Genomic DNA, 17,986 nt, shown 5'->3' with positions numbered 1-17,986 from the left:
AGCGCTTGCAAGTTCCGAGAGCATATCGTTTTTTGGGGTTGAAGGCACAGAGTATTCTAGCGATACGTAAATGTACTATGTACTACTCTCTCCATCCAGACCATCCAACCGCTCAGCAAGAACCTGACAAGCCCACATCCCCTGCACCTCCACTCTCTCCAACCGCTCAAACCCCTGGGCCTCATAATACCGAACCAGCTTCCCATCGCCCCCAGCATAGCAATCTACCCGTAGCAGCGATACCCCAGCCTCACGCGCAACGCCCCTCGCATGCTTCAAAAGCTGCTTCCCAATTCCCCTCCCAGCCCACTCCCGATCCGTAACTAACAAGCTCACATAAACCTCCGGCTCTGCCACGGGTGGTACATAGGGATTCCGCTCTCCGAGCGCGAGGGCTCCTATGATTTTCCCGGGAGATGTTGACTGTTCTTCCTCTGCTTCCGCATTGGAAGTAACATTCTCGGCATCAACAGCAAGCCAAAGACCGAATCCCGTCGTCGTGAACTCCTGAAGTCGTTCGATGCGTTTTGGGTCCGTTGAAAAGGGGGTTGTGCCCCATTGCCCGGTTCTGTTTTGGGATGCGAGCCATGCGACTGCTTTGTCGAGGAGGTGTAGGACGGCGGGCGTGTCGTGGATTGTGCCACGAGTGATAGTGATGGTGCTGTGGAAGTTTTAGTGAGTATTTATGTCTTTGATATCCTTGGAAAGGTAGGGTCTTGAAGGAGAATACCTACTTTAATGTCATTGTTAATGTGGGTTCTACTCTATGAAGTTTGGAAAATGGGTCAATTAGTATTGTTAAAGCCGTGGCGGACACAAGGGTCCTCCTTATCATAGCTTACACTGTAGCCTAAGGTACCTAGGTGCTGATGCGCCGTCGCAGGATTCAACCGGCTGGCCGCCTCGCTTAGCGCGTCTCGTTCCTTGTAGAGTCATTCTTCGCCTCAACGAGAATAATTCCGCTTTCCGCAAAAAGTTGCAGAACAGAATACACCAACGTGCTTTGTCTAAGACTATCTAGTTCACTGTTCTTCTGCTCTGCGGAGTATAGTTTGGTTACAACATCTCTTACTCAAACCTCATCGCATCACCATTAGGGATTCGGAAAGGCGATAAGGAAAGGGCTCCATCTCATCGCACAGCAGCAGGCTAAGTATTTACGCCGCCGCCTACGAACGGTAGTACGCGGTGAATCCCTGTCTGAGCTATTTATTGACCTTGTCCAGATTGATTGTTCTGCGCGAGTTTGTGGATATAATGGGCGTGCTGGAGTGGTGTATGTAGGTGACGGAAGACGATGAGGCTGTCTTTCTGTATACCAAGTTTGGTCTAGTAATTACTGGAAAGCCAGATGAGGAATCTGGAAAAACTCGATGTGGGCGCTTTCTTCATCGTCTCCTCCTTGGGACGACGTTCCAGACCTTTCTCTTCGCGATTGCGCTTGTCTGACGCTGGATCGACACGGCTGACGAAGCTTGGATCCAGCGAAATCATGCCAGGCTGCAACTTGTTCATCAGCGCGCGGACTCCGACTGCTGGAATCTACAGTTACCCGACCTACCCAAAAGCCCGACGCCTCCTGGCACACTAGGATGACTTTGACAACTGCCACTTCTAACTTACTATTGGATCATTGGAATATCAGCGAGGCTGAGATAATTGCGACGTCGCACAAACCCCCAAATTCAGCCTTGCTTGAGGTCTGAACCCCTAATCAGCTTCTACAGGAACCGAGATTGTTCAATCCCTGATTTGTTCGTCACGAGCTGTGCTGAGGTGACAGGGAAAAAGGAGATAATCGATAACAACGGTATTTGTGTTCTGGAGCACTTCTGGTGGAATTCACCTTGTCCAAGAACCATCGTGCTCTCAAATTCTCTTACAGGGATTGTGAGAGAGTGAAGGTGGCTGTGCCTGTATGCGATACAGAAGCAGCAGGCCACGACGAATGAAGCTGTTCGATGCCTTTGGCAAGCATGGGAGCATAATGCCACCACATACCGGGGCCAATCCGCGCCGATTGATACGAGGCAATGTTTGATAGGGCGAGCTGCATGACAAGTGGTAGGCACAGCCTGAATTCGAGGCAGACCCTGTCTCTGTTTCAGCCTTGCTCAGAACATATAGATAGACCCCGGCACCCCTGGAAGATAGGTAGTATTGCCTTGTCGCTCCTTCCTCTTCTCTATCCGGGCCCTTACAACCAGCTCAATATCTCGATAGATTCTCTCTTCACCATGGACTATAACTATTACTTGAATGTTCCCTTCCAAGGGAATGCCCAAGAAGCATCTAGCGAGAACCAGACCATTCCTGGAGATAGCGCCTTGCGCTACAGTTGGAGCAGTCTTGAGTCCGGCTCGCCTGGGTCATTTCCTTTGACTGGATATGAATCAGGCGCTTCATCGAACTGCAATTACTCAGTACCAGATGTTTCTGATCCGGCAGGAAATTATGTCTCGTTGTATTCTTCAAACCCTATACGCCGTGATGATTCAGTCTTCGATTTCGGTCCCCCTGAGATGCCCGATCTTCCAGAGGGATTGGAGTATGCACCGAGTGCGCCCACAAACATTGCGAGCCCCGGTCCATACATCGGTCAGTCGGTCCAGCAGGGGGATTTATCCCAAGAGATATCGCCAGCAGGAAGGGAACGATACTACTGCGGATGGAAAGCATGTACAGCCAGCTTCAAGCAGAAAGATGATCATGCTAGGCATGTGAAAGCATTGCATTTTGGTCGCCAGGGCCATGCCTACCCACTTTGCAAAAGGGTCTTTAACAGAAAGGACAACCTATGGTCGCATATCCGAACTGCCCACAATTCTCAAGGTATGTCTTCGATTGTAGAAGCCCCCATGGGATATAAACTAAGATGCGATAGTTCAAAACTTTCCGCTAGCCACCAGCGACCGTGATACGTTATCCATCGAGTGGGAGTTGCCGTCCATTGTTTACAGCATACCAGAGAATGAGCGCCCCGGTTTTCTTCTGAATAGCATAACTCTAACTATGGGCGAAAATGGTGTTAGTGTAATGATCTGTAAACAGTTCATAGAAGCGCAATATGGACCGGATGGCATTAAACTTGTCAACTGCCTTTTATGTACAATCGCGTCCAACGATCGCAGATACGGTGCGTATCCCCATTTCGCAGCCGTACGGCGAACGTCGACCACGGTGCTGACAACAGATTAGTGAACGATCATTTCATAATTGATTGCATGTGGCATAGTGTTTGCGTGTCCTTTGAGCCAGGCAAATTACCAGGTAACCTTAGGGGTTTGTTGGTATGGCTCTGCCTCACATTCCGTCAACCCAAACAAGATGCAGTTTGTCTCTCCACTTGCAAAGTGGGAGGCCAGTCTGCCACCCTTCAAAAGCTATCAGTGGTACCAACAGACAATAGAGGCTGCTGGTTCAGCCTATTCAAAACTGCTGTTATTGCAATGGAGCCACACCTTCAAACCATTGCTCCGGCTTTGGAGATAGACTTTCTTCTATTGCTTCAACTAGCAGGAGTGGAGTATCCGGTCTTGGTAGATGGGGGCTTAGTGCTCATGGGCTATTCAACAGCGCTTATTCCCACAAAGCGAGTCGATGACAAGACAATACTCTGGCATCTGGAGACGAGTCATCGCGATTTTTAACTTAGGGTCAACGAACTCTCAGCCATTAAGACGAATTGGCTGAAAGCCGCAAACTTTAATAACTTGCGGACAGAGAAAGCACAAGTCAGCTGGTGCTCCGAAGCCATCACACTCCTTGGGACTGGCCAGCTGAATACCGTGAACTGGTCTGGTGCAAAGACAAAGGAGTCTACCTGGACATAGAAGGGAGCCAACCTGCAGTTTATAGCTACGTCAACGGCCCCGCTTCAGCTTGGTGCCCAGGGTGGCCTCACGTTCGATCGATTAATCAACAGACTGCGATTCAGCGCCTCAAATAACTATCTCAAGTGCTTGAGTAACAGCGCAAAAGAGCAAATTGTCGTCTACGATGTCGGTGACTCGAGAGCTTGGCTTGTTCCCTTATTATGCGTCTTTCACGAAATGCTCCTGGCTTACTGGCGCACAATTCCAATGAAATACCAACAAGCCAATGTACCACTGGCAGCCCCCAGCCCGGATGGAGCGACGGCGAGTTTAGCGGCGCTTTGGGGCAATGGAAAATTCATCGTCAAAGGGTGCCAGGATGATCAGCTTACCATCCAAGACTTAATACTAGGGTTCTCAAGCAACCTATCACGCACCATGTTGCATCGCCCAAGCCGCACCAAGATATACGGATATGAGTTTATGAATCTGATGATGGACTCTCATAAATCCGAGCTCAAGAAGTATCATGTCAGCCGACAACGACAGTCATGGACACCATTATTGGAGCACGTCAATTATCTTTTTTGCTCAAACATCGGGGATGCTATACGTGGTTACAAGGGTAGGACCCAGGACTCGCCCTGCAATCAGCTCCCAAAAGGCAAGAATTGGCTAGCTGTGTCAATGCACAGCCTTGATAAACTGAATAGAAGGAACGGCGGTGATGATTGTACTATGCACGTGAAATCTCGCCGCCTGTCCAACCAGCAATTCTGGGAGTTGACAGGCTCGCCATTTCAAACCTGCGAGCATATGGAGGGCAGTGCGATCACCTGTTGGGAGTCCAGCAGCCTTTTCCAGAAGGTCCAAACCAGCCAGCCTGGTCGATCAGGAAAAGAGGTCAAACACAAATCCCACTCGAGCCAACAGCAGCAGCAACAGTCTACAAACGGTGCCGTCGTGTTCGGTCGCCCTGGGAAATTTACACCATATGTGTATCGCATCTTTCAACCACCAAGAAGTGATTATTGTCCCAAACCTGAAGTGGTTGGCCCGGTACCCTCTCGCGCTGATAGCCCAGAACCGATTAAAGGGGCAATGGCCATAGCATGATGTTCTGTTCTCTTTTAATAGTGCTCGGCTGTTGAAGAAATTTACCCTATCGGCCCTCGGTAGTGAGTGAGATGTGAGATTACCATTTTGTATCCATTAACACTGAAGGCGAGCTTGTTACATTATGACTTGATACATACATAGTTCGTTTGCAGTTGGGGTAGATTTCCCCAAGTAGACGCTGTTTTGGAGCGCCTACTATCTATGGAAAATCCGTTGGGGTATCAAGGATCCACGCTCTTGTGACTGGCCCATGGTTCTTACCTCCGTATCAAACTTAGAATGATACGTAATGACGTATATGGTTCGCGGGTTTCCTAGATACCTAAGCATTCAAGATCATCGGAGTAAGGATTCTTATAAATCAACATCTAATCGAACCCAAAGAGCTCTGCCTATTTAAACCAAAGTGAGCCGCACCGCCACATCGTCTCATCCAAATCCTCCTTGTATACCCTCAAAACCCACCTAGGTATCTTAGACTTACCTACCTCCCCAACGTCAGTTAACCAAATCAAAACCAAATCGACCACCAACGCCACAATGACACCCACCAATCTCAATCCCCTAGCCCTACACGCCCACACCACAGGCCCAAACCCCTTTAAGGTCGCCCTCGTCCTCGAATCCCTTAGCATCCCATACACTGTCAAACTCTGGACATTCGACTCTGACGACCACGGCGTCAAGGGCCCCAGATTCCTCTCTATCAATCCAAACGGCCGCGTCCCGGCGCTGCAGGACCCCAACACAGAAATAACAAGCTGGGAAAGCATGGCTTGCATAAATTATCTCCTGCGTGTGTATGACAGGGATCATAAGCTCAGTGCCTTGGATGGAAGTATGGATCTCAAGCGCGCCGTGCAGATCGATTCCTGGACGAGCTTTCTGATTACGACGCTGGGCCCGATGATGGGGCAGTGTAATTGGTTTCGGCACTATAATGCGGTCAAGAACGATGATGCGTATGGGCGGTACCAGGCGCAGGCGTATCGGTGTTTTGGCGTGTTGGAGGGGCAGTTAAGAAGTCATGGTGCTGGTGAGGGAGGGTGGATTCTAGAGGGGGCCGAGCCCAGTGTTGTGGATTGGCACTTTGAGCCGTGGGTGAGGCAGTTTGAGTTTGCGGGTTTGGATTTGAGGGAGTATCCGTTGGTTAAGGCGTGGCTTGATAGAGTGCAGACGAGGCCGGAGGTTGTGAGGGCTTATGAGAAAGTGAAGGGGGGTGAGGAGCAGTAGTGATGCTCTGGCACCTCTGAAAGTGTTTGACTGGATGAAGCAGGATCCAACTTCCGGTCATGTTCGTGATATGTTCCTACTTACCTGATTCGTCAGAAATACGGGTTGCCAGTGTAGATCTCAGGGTTTTATGAGTTTTTCGTTTCACATATGTCTTATTGGACTAATGTATGTACTTTACCAAGTAGTAGTTGGTGCCTAGTGGCGAATACCAGGAAGTGTCCACCCTAGACTGAAGTAGGCACCGACAACACCTCACCTTATGGACCTAGTAGAGGTTTATTTAGGCACCGTAAATAGGCGCCATATGACCCCGGCCAAGAGCGGGATACCTAAGGAGCTGCGGCACCCCGCGCTTGCACCAGAGCCTCGCATCCAACTCACCTAAATCTACCTACCTACCTACCACACCAATACAACAAGTCACCGACTCGTCTCTCACTCCTTGTACACCATGCCCTACTACTAAAAACAGCAATGACGGATCCCACCAAGTCAACGATCCACGAATCTATTTCACACGACCAACAGCGAACCGAACAGGATCTCGACAAATCAACACAGAACACAATGCAAGAACTCGACAGGAAGGCGAAATTCGAGGGCGACAAGGCACTTTATGATGGCACAGAAGGTGAAGCAGCTTGCTGGGGTAGAATGGGTTGAGTGGGTGGAGGGCGGAGGTGATGCTGGATCTGAGAAGGTGCCGATTCACAATCTGGACTGGATTGAGGCGACGGATCTGAAGGATCGTACGGAAGGGTTTTCTATCAATAAAGTATGGTTTGAAGGGGAGAAGGTGGCTGATTGGGAGACTTCTAAGGAGATGGATCCGATTGATGGTCTTGTATGCGGAATATGGATTTGTGGATGCTGTGATGATGCTCAGCCAGTGTTTGTTGACTCATTGGGCTGAGATGAGGAGATCGACAGATGGATCAGGATTGCCTCTAATAGTTCTGGAATAAAAAGAGCTTTTTGTGTAACGGACCTTGCCATGCTGAGACTATAAGGCAGCAGGCAATGGCGAGCGAATATATAAGCCAGGTAGTAATCACCAAGTTAAGCGCTGGACGAAGCATTGATGAATGGTCACTGGGCACGTGGTATAATTGACGCCTGAGGCAGAAGTAATGTCATGTGATGACCCTCTCTTCATTGGTTGAGACTGGCATTCGAGGCATCCGTTTCCCCAGTCCTTCCCCATCTCTCGACCGTCGAATTTCACAGAATTCACACCCGAACTCAATCAGATCAGGCAATCAATAGCTCTTCTGGTCATGAAGGGTGATCGCATTCCGGACTGTCATGGTAAAGAAAGCGTCGCGCGAATTCTACTGTCCCCGTTGTGACCGCGGGTTCGCTCGTCTTGAACATCTACAGCGGCATGAACGATCGCGTAATTGCTCCAATTCTCCTCTCCCGAAGTTGCTGGTTCTCTGACTGTCACTAGATACCAAAGAAAAACCATTTTGCTGTGATCAGTGTTCCAAGTCGTTCACCCGAAAGGATTTGCTGACTCGGCATCTTCGCCTAGCCCACAGCTCTTCGTCGGCACCTCAAACACCAGAACGAAGTTCCATAGCCTCCACTCAGCCAGTGTTCGATGGCCTCAATGTGCTGGCATCAGCTGTAGCTGATAACCCGTTTCCCTCAACGGCTGCGCCAGAACATGCTCTTCTGCCCGCAACACATGAGACATTCCCTACTGCGGCGACAGTGGAGCCCACGCCCTTTAGCGAGCCTTTCGCGTATGGAGGGGACGATTTCACGTCGTTTCTAGACAGTATCCCGTTACCGAGTCACCCCTACTCACCAACCTATCAACCACTACCGCTTTTCCCGCCCTTGCAGTTTGACTCGGGATCTGAGTATCCTTCGACATTTGGTCATGACGGCACGTCGACGCCCCGCAGCTCGGTGCTTCCTCGCCATGGGACGCAGCTACCCTCTTTGCACCTGGAGGAGTCGCAGCCGCCTCATCGAGCCAGACCTCCTAAGATCCCAGTTGCGGTGACCACACAATGTCGCGATCAGATTGTGAAAGAGCTTCGTGATTATACCAATGTCGTTCCAGACCAGACTGTTCCGTCACGGCATGCTCTTTCGCGCTGCCTTACGGGATATCTGAATGGGTACCACGATCATTACCCGTTTCTACATCTATCTACTTTGAATATCGAAACATCTCCATTGCACCTTATCCTTTCAATGGCCAGCCTGGGCGCGCAATATTGTCGTGAACATCAGACGAGTATCAGTCTTTTTTACGTTGCGAAATCCATTACATTGGAACATATTCGACGGAATCTACAGTGGACCGAGAATAACACTTCCCAGAACAAGAACGTCTCGGCCAAAGATGAAAGCCAAGACATCCTCGAGACTGTTCAGTCACTCCTCATGCTGACATCAGTTTCCTCCTGGTTCGAACACTATCCCCCTCACTACGAAGCGCTCTACTTGCGCAGCGTAATGGAGACCTTACTCAGAAAAGACGGATTGAACAACCTTCCTCTTCAGGATGGCTCGTGGGAAAGCTGGATCCGGAATGAAAGCGCGAAAAGACTGAAGCTGATCGTGTTCTGTTTCTTCGGTATCCACACAATCGTCTTCGATCTGCCGTCCATGATCCTCACTGAGGAAATTAGTCTTGATCTACCCTGTACAGAGAAAGAATGGACGGCGTCGAGTGCTAGCCAATGGATGGAGGTTAGGCAGCATGGTCGCGAAACCCCAAAGCTTCAAGATGCCTTGAACTCCCTTTTCACCCGGAACCCGAGCGCACCGGGACAGATCGAAAGTTTCACCTCTTTGGGCGGTTATGTCTTGATTCACGCCATAATCCAGAATATATGGCTGATTCAGAAAGCATGCCGCCTTCCATTGACCAGTAGCAGCTCTCTACTGCCAGCACAGATCAGCTCTTTGGAGCAAGCACTCGAAAATTGGTGTCAGTGCTGGGAGCGCAATCAGGAATCCTCAATAGACCCTTTTAATCCCCATGGGCCAATCTCGTTCACTTCGACTGCTTTGCTGCGCCTGGCATATATACGTCTCAATGCAGATTTTAGCTCTGCTCGGCGCCTTCAGACCTTTAACCCTGACGAGATCGCTAAATCTCTTCGTCAGAATCTCTCTGTCCAACGAAACGATCGACTTACCCGTGCCGCCCTTCACTGCGCTCATGCACTAAGTACCCCTATTAAACTGGGTATCAACTACGTTGCACGTACACTGGTTGCCTCATGGTCCAACCAGTACGCTCTCTGTTCGCTTGAATGTGCTGTTCTCCTCGCCAAGTGGCTCGAAATAGCCACAGCGCCAGACCCTCAGCCCAGGCTCACCGAGCAAGAGACCAAGCTTCTCGAGTTTGTCATCGAAATGGTGATGGAAGCTCAGCATGGTGCCTCGAGGTCTTGGCTGCTAGAAAACAATACTCGTCTCAGTGCGGCTGTCACTAGGCTCTGGGCCCGACTGTTTACAGCGGACTATATCTATGAGCTTGTCAACCTGATTGGTCGGTCCCTGAATCGATACGCGGACCTCCTCGAGGGTGTTGATGTTTCCTGAAACCCCACGCATCTCTTCTATCACGGTGAGAATAGCGGCCATCGGGTCCGTAACTACGCGTATACATGCCCTGAGCCGTCGTCGGAGACCGTAATTGGATTTGGCGTAATTATTATAATTCTCACTACCTTTATCGAGAGATCGGCGTCGACAGATGGCCGGGAACTATTGAAGCAGTGTAGGCACCAATGAAAGCCATTGCCTCAAAAGGTATGTAATACGAGTACGGACCCCACTTGTTCAGTGGCTAACTACCTAAATTTTGGGAAGACCATGGTTGCGATATTTAATTTTAAAACCCTTTCTCGGACTTCTGGCTTTTATATCATCTTCGCCAGTTCTACAGCAGGTTTACTTCCGACGGAGGATGGATTCGTACCCGAAGTCCTTGATTCCGGGGGGTACCAGGGTCCGAGGTACGTCATAGTCACCGGATATCCATCGCGACAGCTAACATTCTTGAACTAGATGATGGTCGGATTGAAGTGAATCTCGACTCGAAAGCCTGCAGGGCTGTTGCCGAGCTTATCGGCACAGCGCCTCCTGATATTGACCTCCCTCTTGGCCCACCACCCCCATACGAGAAAATCGCAACACCAGCCCCGGTTAGCATAGGTTTCCGCCTCAACATCGTGATCCAGGTGGTCGGAAGTCGCGGCGACGTACAACCTTTTATTGCGTTGGGGAACGAGCTTCAGAAACATGGCCATCGCGTTCGCCTCGCAACGCATAATGTCTTCTCTTCATTTGTCAGAGACTCCGGACTGGAGTTCTATCCCATTGGCGGCGATCCAGCTGAGCTCATGGCGTACATGGTCAAGAATCCAGGCCTAATACCAAAAATTCACAGTCTTCGGGCCGGCGATATTCAAAGAAAACGCGAGATGGTCGCGGAGATGCTAGACGGGTGCTGGAGTTCTTGTATAGAGGACGACCCCGAAACCGGAAAGCCATTTGTGGCAGAAGCGATCATTGCGAACCCGCCGAGCTTTGCGCATATACATTGCGCACAGGCTTTAGGAGTGCCACTGCATCTGATGTTCACGATGCCTTGGAGCAGTACAAGAGCGTTTCCGCACCCGCTGGCGAATCTGAGCTACGGAGATACGAGTCCCGAGATGGCAAATTGGTTCTCTTATGCTGTTGTTGAGTGGTTGACATGGCAAGGGTAAGTGTCAAGTCCAACCTCACTCCGCAGATATGATCGAGCTGACTGGCTGCGCTAGCCTCGGGGACGTTATTAACAGATGGCGCTCAAAGCTAGACTTGGAGCCCGTCCCGGTCACAGAGGGGCCGATGCTAGCAGACACCTTGAAGGTACCGTTCACTTACTGCTGGTCTCCAGCCTTGATGGCAAAGCCGGTGGACTGGCCCGCTCATATTGGTACGTTCAGAACATTTTCACAGCTTTTGTGTCGAAGCTAAACATGGTAGATGTCTGTGGATTTTTCTTTCGCGACGCCCCAGCCTACATCCCGCCTAAGTCACTGGAAGCGTTTCTGTCAAGTGGTCCTCCGCCTGTGTACATTGGGTTCGGCAGCATCGTCATCGAAGACCCTGCCCAGTTCACAGCCACTATCTTGGAAGCCATTAGATTAACAGGAATTCGGGCCATTATATCTCGTGGCTGGAGCAAGCTCGGAGGGGAGCCATCAAACAGCATCTTTTATATCGACGACTGCCCGCATGAGTGGTTATTCCAGCACGTCTCGGCTGTAGTCCACCATGGGGGCGCAGGAACAACGGCCTGTGGTTTGCGAAATGGCCGACCCACGGCCATCGTCCCTTTCTTTGGAGAGTAAGACTATTCTCCCAACATCATCATCTTCCAACATAAATGCTAATTCAACGTAATAGCCAGCCATTTTGGGGCAGTCTAATCGCAGCTTCCGGGGCAGGCCCAAAGCCAATTGCATATGCAAGCATTAACGCCACCAGCCTCGCGGAAGCCATTCAGTTCTGCTTGCAGCCGGAAACACAATACGCGGCACAAACGATTGCATCGAGAATGCAGCATGAATCTGGCGTCAGGGCCGCCGTTGACTCGTTCCATCGAAACCTTCCACTTGGTCAGATGCAGTGCAATGTACTGCCCGACCGCGTGGCGACATGGACATGTAAATCGCCCCCTCTACGCTTGTCGAAGCTGGCGGCGCAGGTTCTAGTGGAGCATTTGCGCCTTGACAAGAAGAAGCTTGAAACGTGAGTTCAGTTTCTTTCAGACTTACCAGTGCTCCGTTCTAATATTATTTCTAGTCACGAAACAAATCCTATTTTTATCGAAAACCGGCGCTGGGATCCTGTCACCGGAGTAACGTCTGCAGCTATTGGCACAGGGGCAAGTATGGCCAAGTCAACAGCTGACATCTTCCTTCGACCATACAAAGATTACCAAGATCTTCAACGCGGACGGCCGGGTACATCATCCGGATCCGGATCTGTAACGCTCCGTTCACACAGCGCACCACGCCCAAGCTCAAGCGGGGGTACGGATTCAACAAGCTTGCCTTCGCGCTCGACTGAGCCCACCCTGTACAGCACCCCAACAACCCTCCAAAAAACAAGCACAATAGCCGGCGCGTCGGCAAAAAGCGTAGGCAAATTTCTTGGCTCTTACTTCAAGGGTGCAATGGTGGATATTCCACTCGCAACGGCCGAAGGCCTGAGGGCTGTGCCACGCCTCTACGGCGAGGAAAAGAAGGACCACGGTACTGTTAAGGACTGGAAGTCCGGACTTGTGGTTGGCTATAAGACCTTTTCACATGGTATGGTCGATGGACTTTCGGGTTTGGTTATGCAACCAGTTAAGGGGGCAAAGGAGGATGGGGCGCTTGGTGCTGCTAAGGGATTCGCCAAGGGGACAATTGGGGTTGGGGCTCATATGGGATCTGGTATGTTTGTCCTCTCCAAAAGATTAACAAGGTTGAAGACAAACTAACATGGTTGTAGCTGCGTTAGGCTTGGTAGCATATCCGGGGCACGGGATTTGCAAGAGTCTCCGGTCGTCTGTGAGATCTAGTACGAGGAAGGCGGTTACGAAAGCAAGAATGAGGGAGGGGGAGTACCTGGCTCGGACTGAGATTATTGATCGCGGCTCTGTTATAAGGAAGTTTGAAGCTGGGAGGACTCGGAGAAACGGTTCAAGCAGGTTTGATACCTGGGACATTGCTCGGAGCCAGGAACACAGTACATAACTAGTTGCTCAACAATTCAGTGCCTCAGGCATAGTTACATAGATCTTCCAGGCAAGCGTGCTTTAAGCCTCAGGCAGAATCGCCCTACCGTCCCCACATGCAAATTCTGCCGTAAATTTTCCAGGCGGTGACCGCGAGCACAGTTACGGGCCCCGCGCCTCGATTTTTTTGCATCTCTTACCTCCCTGGTTTAAACGCCAGGCAGGCCGCCATTGACTCATTGTTCCGCCAAGATGAAGTATGTCCTTGTGTCCGGCGGTGTTATTTCCGGTGTCGGAAAGGGTATCATCGCCAGCAGTTGCGGTCTGCTGCTGAAGACTGCTGGCTTGTCCGTCTCGAGCATCAAGATCGATCCGTACCTTAATCCCGATGCTGGGCTTATGAACGTGAGTCACCTATCCTATCTTTCGTCAGTCACTAAGAGTTGGAGCTAATTGTTTGCATTCCAGCCTCTGGAGTTAGTATCCCGATTGAATAACCTACCTACCTACCCACCGCATAACTGACGATTCCCCAAGGCACGGAGAATGCTTTGTCTTGGACGACGGAGGTGAAGCCGATTTGGATCTCGGAAACTACGAGCGATACCTTGGTGTCACGCTCGGCAGAGACAACAACATCACGACGGGGAAGATCTACCAACATGTGATTGAGAAGGAGCGTCGGGGTGATTACCTGGGCAAGACGGGTGCGTTTGATTTGGTCTGGATGGCATTTGGGCTACGAGCTGACTCGCGCAGTGCAAATTGTGCCGCATCTTACGAACGAGATCCAGGCCTGGGTTGAGAGGGTCGCTAGGGTTCCTATTGATGAGTCGGGTCGGGAGCCCGATGTTTGTATTAGTATGTTTGATGCGCGGATTTTGGGTTTCTTTGCTAACGGGTTGCAGTTGAGGTAAGATGTACATGTGAACAGTGACCGAGCTTGGGTTAACCATAATTCCCACTGCGTGCAGCTTGGAGGAACTGGTAAGCCCATATGCCTCCAGTGCTGTTTCCGCGATACTAACATTTTCGTTTAGTCGGTGATATCGAGAGCGCTCCATTCGTCGAGGCCATGAGCCAGCTCCAACGTCGCGTCGGAAAGGCCAATTTCCTCCAGATCCACGTCAGCTACGTCCCCCTCATCGGTTCGGAACAAAAGACAAAGCCCACGCAACGCGCCATCAGCGATGTCCGCAGCGGTGGTCTCAGGCCGGATCTGATTGCCTGTCGCTGCGAGACCCCCCTTGATGAGGGCACCATCCGCAAGATCGCCAACACTTGCCAGGTCGAGCGCGACCAGGTCGTTGGTGTTCACAATGTCTCTACAACCTATCAAGTCCCTATCCTCCTCGAAACACAAGGGTTCCTGAACACAGTGAAGGAGCTTCTCGAAATCAACACTGTCCACATTGAGTCTAAGTACAAGGAGCAGGGTAAGATTATGTGGCAGAAGTGGCACGGTCTGGCCATGAGCCAAGACCACGTCTTCGACACCGTCTCTATCGTACTGGTTGGTAAGTACACGAGTCTACACGACTCTTACCTCAGTGTTACAAAGGCATTGGAACATGCCTCTATGCACTGCCAGAAGAAGCTCAACCTTGTGTGGGTTGAATCATCTCATCTCGAGGAAGAGCACCAATCGGTGAACCCCTCCGAGTACTACAAGGCCTGGCACTCCGTCTCAACGGCCGACGGAATCCTCATTCCTGTGTGTCTCCCCACATTTTTTTCCTGGCAATGTTCTAACAAACGTAGGGTGGTTTCGGCCAACGCGGCACAGAAGGAATGATCAAGTGCGCCGAATGGGCCCGCACAAAGAACGTCCCCTTCCTCGGAATCTGCCTCGGTCTCCAAGTCGCCGTCATCGAATACGCTCGCAACATCTGCAACATGACCAAGGCCGACAGCACCGAGTTCATCGAAGACTGCGAACAGCCCGCAATCGTCTACATGCCCGAAATCGACAAGACAAAGATGGGCGGTACGATGCGTCTCGGAAAGCGGCCCACCATGTTTCAAGAAGGCACAGAGTGGTCTAAATTCCGCAAACTCTACGGCGACAAGAAGGAGATCTGGGAGCGCCACCGCCACCGCTACGAAGTTAACCCCGACATGGTCGAGCAGTTGGAGGGCGCGGGTCTCTCGTTCATCGGTAAGGACGAGTCCGGAAAGCGTATGGAGGTTATCGAGATCAAGGACCACCGGTGGTACGTCGGTGTGCAGTTCCATCCTGAGTACCTGTCTCGCGTCATCACGCCCAGCAAGAGTTTCTTGGGCTTCTTTGCTGCTGCTGCGGGGTGCCTTGAGGAGATTACCGAGGCGTTCCAGGGTGCTCATGACCTTAGTCACTTGGAGGTGCGTCCTAAGGCGGAGGCTGCGACTGCAACTGCTTAGATTATGCGAACGGAACGGATGATCTCTTTGCTATTTACCCGTAGACCGTCTTGTTTTACTGTTTCTTTTTGTCTTAGGTTCGCCTTGGCTTGGTCGGCGGTGCAGATAAAAATTTCCTTGAAAGTTTAAAAGATGACATGAGCGGCGTCGAGTGATATATCTTAAATAGAATATGAATGGATGAATTTACAACAATAAGGTAGCTCTTGCTCGGATTCTCTTAATCTTTTCTCTCCGTCAATGTTTGTCCTGTCATATATATATATTTCACGTGATGCGGGCTGCACCCTGTTCAAAGGAGGACACCAAATGCTTCCTTGGATGATCGATACCAGCCCTCTTAATGACCCCGATGTTCAAGTCGCAGTGTATGTTGCGGATCGTCCTATGTAACCTGATCTATCCCTCACATACTCTCTGTGGGATGAGGAAATCTTTGTCGTATTTCATTTAGATTACCGCAAACGTATACTCGTACGAAGTAAACGAATACGGAGTACATCGTATAAGCTGTTCGCATGGACTGGACTGGATAACAGCCGCACCTTCCTCACCCTGTCAATGGAAGCCCATCGCTCCTTCCTGCCAAGGTCGCATAGTAGGTTCCCGCCAGCAATTGCCTATACTAGGAAAGAGCGATGGACATGGATCCATCCGACCTAAACTAGTCGGCCGCTCTTGCCTGTTAATGAGTCTTCCTACATGGTGTCTTTGGTGTGTTGGTTCTCTAGGGCACACCGCAGCTAAGATACAATGCTCTAAACTAAGCTAATTAGCATCCTTGTCCATATTCCTGATTCAGGTGGAGACGCGTCACTGCCAGGAACAGCCCAAGACCTGGCATTGACTTGGATAAGCTAGAGGGCTCTAGCTTGGACCCGGCAACCGTTGGTCGGGGTTAGGGCTTGACGCCCCGCGAGTCTGGGCACTGGGATCTGGGACTGGCGTTCTTTCTAGCGCCATGGCCAAGGAAATGAATATGACAGTACTTCGTATGTAGGTTGAGAGACGCTCTAGGAATCTACTCCAACAGAGACTAACGACCGAAACACAAAGGATTAAATACATACCGCTGATTAGAGGATTGCCGACGATCACTTATATCAGGAACGGAGATTGGGGACCTAGTGCAAACGGCTACCCTTGAATCCCTGTGTTTCTGGAACCGCGACCTTGTGGACTTAGAGTAAGGAGACGGGCGTTTGGGACGGCTTGCAATCGGGATACGCAAGCTTGGTGTCTTGGTGGTCTCGGGGAAATTGTCTCTTAGGGCTAGGACGTTATTTGTTTATTCTAGGTACAGTTCATTCGTACTCTGCTATAGAACTAGGCTCTTGGGTCCAAAGTGGCGGTGGCAATGGGGAGGGCCGTGTCAATGTACAGTATATAGTGCGTACTCTGTAAATAAGTAACAATTATTAGAACCGAAATAAGCCTTTGACTATATTGTGATACCATCTTAGACTCCACCCCTCAATCTACCTAGAATCCTACTCTATACCTACGATAAGGTAGTTAAACATCCCGCCCTCCAGCTCGCAAAACCCCCATACCAACCTAGCAAACAAAAATACTCTGGTCCCCCATAATCTCGCTCTACACACTCAATCAGTATAGTACACAACCATAGCTACTTTAATCAAAAAAAGTGCTGAAAGAGAACATACCATGAAAACCAAATTCCTAACCACAATCCTCCAAGTCCCATCCCCCATCCTAACCCACTCATCCTGATACTGCCCATGCGCCGTAACAACACCATACCCCTCCTCGCTCCTCCGAAAGTGCTCCGCCGTATAATAAGTGACACTCCTCGCCCGATAAACATCAAGGACATCAATAAGCTGCGTCCCCAGAGAGTGCTGCGTAGTGACACAAGTCAAACTCTGGCGCAGCGTCTCCTGGATATCGGAGAGGGGGGAAAGAACGCCCAAGGGCGATGAGAAATTCGCGACGGCGTCTGGTGCGAAGACGGAGGAAAGTGCGGTGAAGTTCTTCCCGTCGATGGCGAGGGGGTACAGAGCTAGTGTTTTGCGGATTGTTTCTGTGGTGGAGGAGTCTACGGCTGGCGAGGAGGGGAAGAGGGACGGGAGGTTGTAGAGTGGGATTGGGTTGAGGTTGTTGGGTTGGTCGGTTCCGGAGGCTTCGAGGTCGTCGATCGGTGGGGAGGGAAAGAGACGCTCGAGGATGGGAAAGCTGAGGCCGAGGGTGACTTGTGCTAGTAGGCAGGGCACGAGGAAGATCAAGTTAGAGAGATGCATGGCGAATTGGTTGCGAATTGCAAATGGCGATGATGTGGACTGTGGTGTGGGAGATGACTAGTATGGTTGCCAGCTGACAGGTCACATCAGATTGTCAGAATAGAATCTTCGACGACAAGACCGGGGCAGCGGCGGTCGCGGTGTTAAAAGCAGAGTTTTCTTTGTTCAGCATTATTGCTCCGACTCCTAATCCCATGGAGCAAACGAGATGAATATGTGCATCCATCGTGCCAGCCGCATTGCCCAATCGCAGTACCTCCCGAGCAGGAGCAGGAGTGAGAGGGTAAGAAAAGGGAAATTGTATAGACCACTAAGGATAAGGCCTATCCTTGGCGCAGCAAGCGGCACAATTGACAGCTGTCAGGGCAACTCAGAACGACTTAGGCTGTGCCGTCGGGCTTGCCTAGGCC

The 17,986-nt window shown here is 50.7% G+C and overlaps 9 protein-coding genes across 9 annotated transcripts; 6 read left to right on the top strand and 3 right to left on the bottom strand.

Annotated features, from left to right (window-relative positions):
- Positions 1 to 75: 75 nt before the first annotated feature.
- On the bottom strand, positions 76 to 745 carry BDV14DRAFT_201517 (acyl-CoA N-acyltransferase; the record flags this gene model as incomplete). The annotated part of the gene is made up of 2 exons (XM_073773780.1): positions 76 to 661; positions 735 to 745. The coding sequence occupies 2 exons, from the start codon at positions 743 to 745 to the stop codon at positions 76 to 78; spliced, it is 597 nt and encodes a 198-aa protein (XP_073626755.1).
- A 318-nt stretch (positions 746 to 1,063) lies between these two features.
- BDV14DRAFT_175982 (uncharacterized protein) lies at positions 1,064 to 1,628 on the bottom strand. Its single transcript, XM_073769173.1, has 3 exons — positions 1,563 to 1,628; positions 1,227 to 1,501; positions 1,064 to 1,153 (listed from the first exon to the last, which is right to left on the bottom strand). Exon 2 carries the CDS (start codon positions 1,492 to 1,494, stop codon positions 1,330 to 1,332), a length of 165 nt encoding a protein of 54 aa, XP_073626754.1. The 5' UTR covers positions 1,495 to 1,501; positions 1,563 to 1,628; the 3' UTR covers positions 1,064 to 1,153; positions 1,227 to 1,329.
- A 242-nt stretch (positions 1,629 to 1,870) lies between these two features.
- BDV14DRAFT_82632 (uncharacterized protein) lies at positions 1,871 to 3,824 on the top strand. The gene is made up of 3 exons (XM_073777618.1): positions 1,871 to 2,832; positions 2,885 to 3,136; positions 3,199 to 3,824. The coding sequence occupies exons 1-3, from the start codon at positions 2,034 to 2,036 to the stop codon at positions 3,648 to 3,650; spliced, it is 1,503 nt and encodes a 500-aa protein (XP_073626753.1). The 5' UTR covers positions 1,871 to 2,033; the 3' UTR covers positions 3,651 to 3,824.
- Position 3,825: 1 nt separating this feature from the next.
- On the top strand, positions 3,826 to 5,193 carry BDV14DRAFT_82633 (uncharacterized protein). The gene has a single exon (XM_073777619.1). The coding sequence runs from the start codon at positions 4,053 to 4,055 to the stop codon at positions 4,929 to 4,931; it is 879 nt and encodes a 292-aa protein (XP_073626752.1). The 5' UTR covers positions 3,826 to 4,052; the 3' UTR covers positions 4,932 to 5,193.
- Positions 5,194 to 5,410: 217 nt separating this feature from the next.
- Positions 5,411 to 6,251, top strand: BDV14DRAFT_209704 (glutathione S-transferase family protein). Its single transcript, XM_073775712.1, has one exon. The coding sequence runs from the start codon at positions 5,475 to 5,477 to the stop codon at positions 6,165 to 6,167; it is 693 nt and encodes a 230-aa protein (XP_073626751.1). The 5' UTR covers positions 5,411 to 5,474; the 3' UTR covers positions 6,168 to 6,251.
- A 1,154-nt stretch (positions 6,252 to 7,405) lies between these two features.
- BDV14DRAFT_82616 (transcription factor domain-containing protein) lies at positions 7,406 to 9,915 on the top strand. The gene is made up of 2 exons (XM_073777616.1): positions 7,406 to 7,566; positions 7,621 to 9,915. The coding sequence occupies exons 1-2, from the start codon at positions 7,476 to 7,478 to the stop codon at positions 9,738 to 9,740; spliced, it is 2,211 nt and encodes a 736-aa protein (XP_073626750.1). The 5' UTR covers positions 7,406 to 7,475; the 3' UTR covers positions 9,741 to 9,915.
- A 192-nt stretch (positions 9,916 to 10,107) lies between these two features.
- Positions 10,108 to 12,934, top strand: BDV14DRAFT_190699 (putative sterol glucosyltransferase; the record flags this gene model as incomplete). Its single annotated transcript, XM_073771368.1, has 7 exons — positions 10,108 to 10,156; positions 10,209 to 10,908; positions 10,967 to 11,124; positions 11,175 to 11,538; positions 11,598 to 11,942; positions 11,997 to 12,631; positions 12,690 to 12,934. The coding sequence occupies 7 exons, from the start codon at positions 10,108 to 10,110 to the stop codon at positions 12,932 to 12,934; spliced, it is 2,496 nt and encodes an 831-aa protein (XP_073626749.1).
- Positions 12,935 to 13,087: 153 nt separating this feature from the next.
- Positions 13,088 to 15,592, top strand: BDV14DRAFT_175974 (putative CTP synthase). Its single transcript, XM_073769172.1, has 7 exons — positions 13,088 to 13,320; positions 13,384 to 13,391; positions 13,453 to 13,622; positions 13,675 to 13,787; positions 13,890 to 13,902; positions 13,956 to 14,629; positions 14,677 to 15,592. The coding sequence occupies exons 1-7, from the start codon at positions 13,168 to 13,170 to the stop codon at positions 15,313 to 15,315; spliced, it is 1,770 nt and encodes a 589-aa protein (XP_073626748.1). The 5' UTR covers positions 13,088 to 13,167; the 3' UTR covers positions 15,316 to 15,592.
- Positions 15,593 to 16,784: 1,192 nt separating this feature from the next.
- BDV14DRAFT_175973 (nuclear transport factor 2 family protein) lies at positions 16,785 to 17,719 on the bottom strand. The gene is made up of 2 exons (XM_073769171.1): positions 16,983 to 17,719; positions 16,785 to 16,911 (listed from the first exon to the last, which is right to left on the bottom strand). The coding sequence occupies exons 1-2, from the start codon at positions 17,574 to 17,576 to the stop codon at positions 16,873 to 16,875; spliced, it is 633 nt and encodes a 210-aa protein (XP_073626747.1). The 5' UTR covers positions 17,577 to 17,719; the 3' UTR covers positions 16,785 to 16,872.
- Positions 17,720 to 17,986: the final 267 nt, after the last annotated feature.

The sequence above is a fragment of the Aspergillus stella-maris genome, assembly GCF_047715825.1.
Source record: "Aspergillus stella-maris strain CBS 113639 unplaced genomic scaffold BDV14scaffold_38, whole genome shotgun sequence".
In the NCBI taxonomy this organism is placed as follows: Eukaryota; Fungi; Ascomycota; class Eurotiomycetes; order Eurotiales; family Aspergillaceae; genus Aspergillus; species Aspergillus stella-maris.
This window is presented reverse-complemented; position numbering and strand designations above follow the sequence as displayed.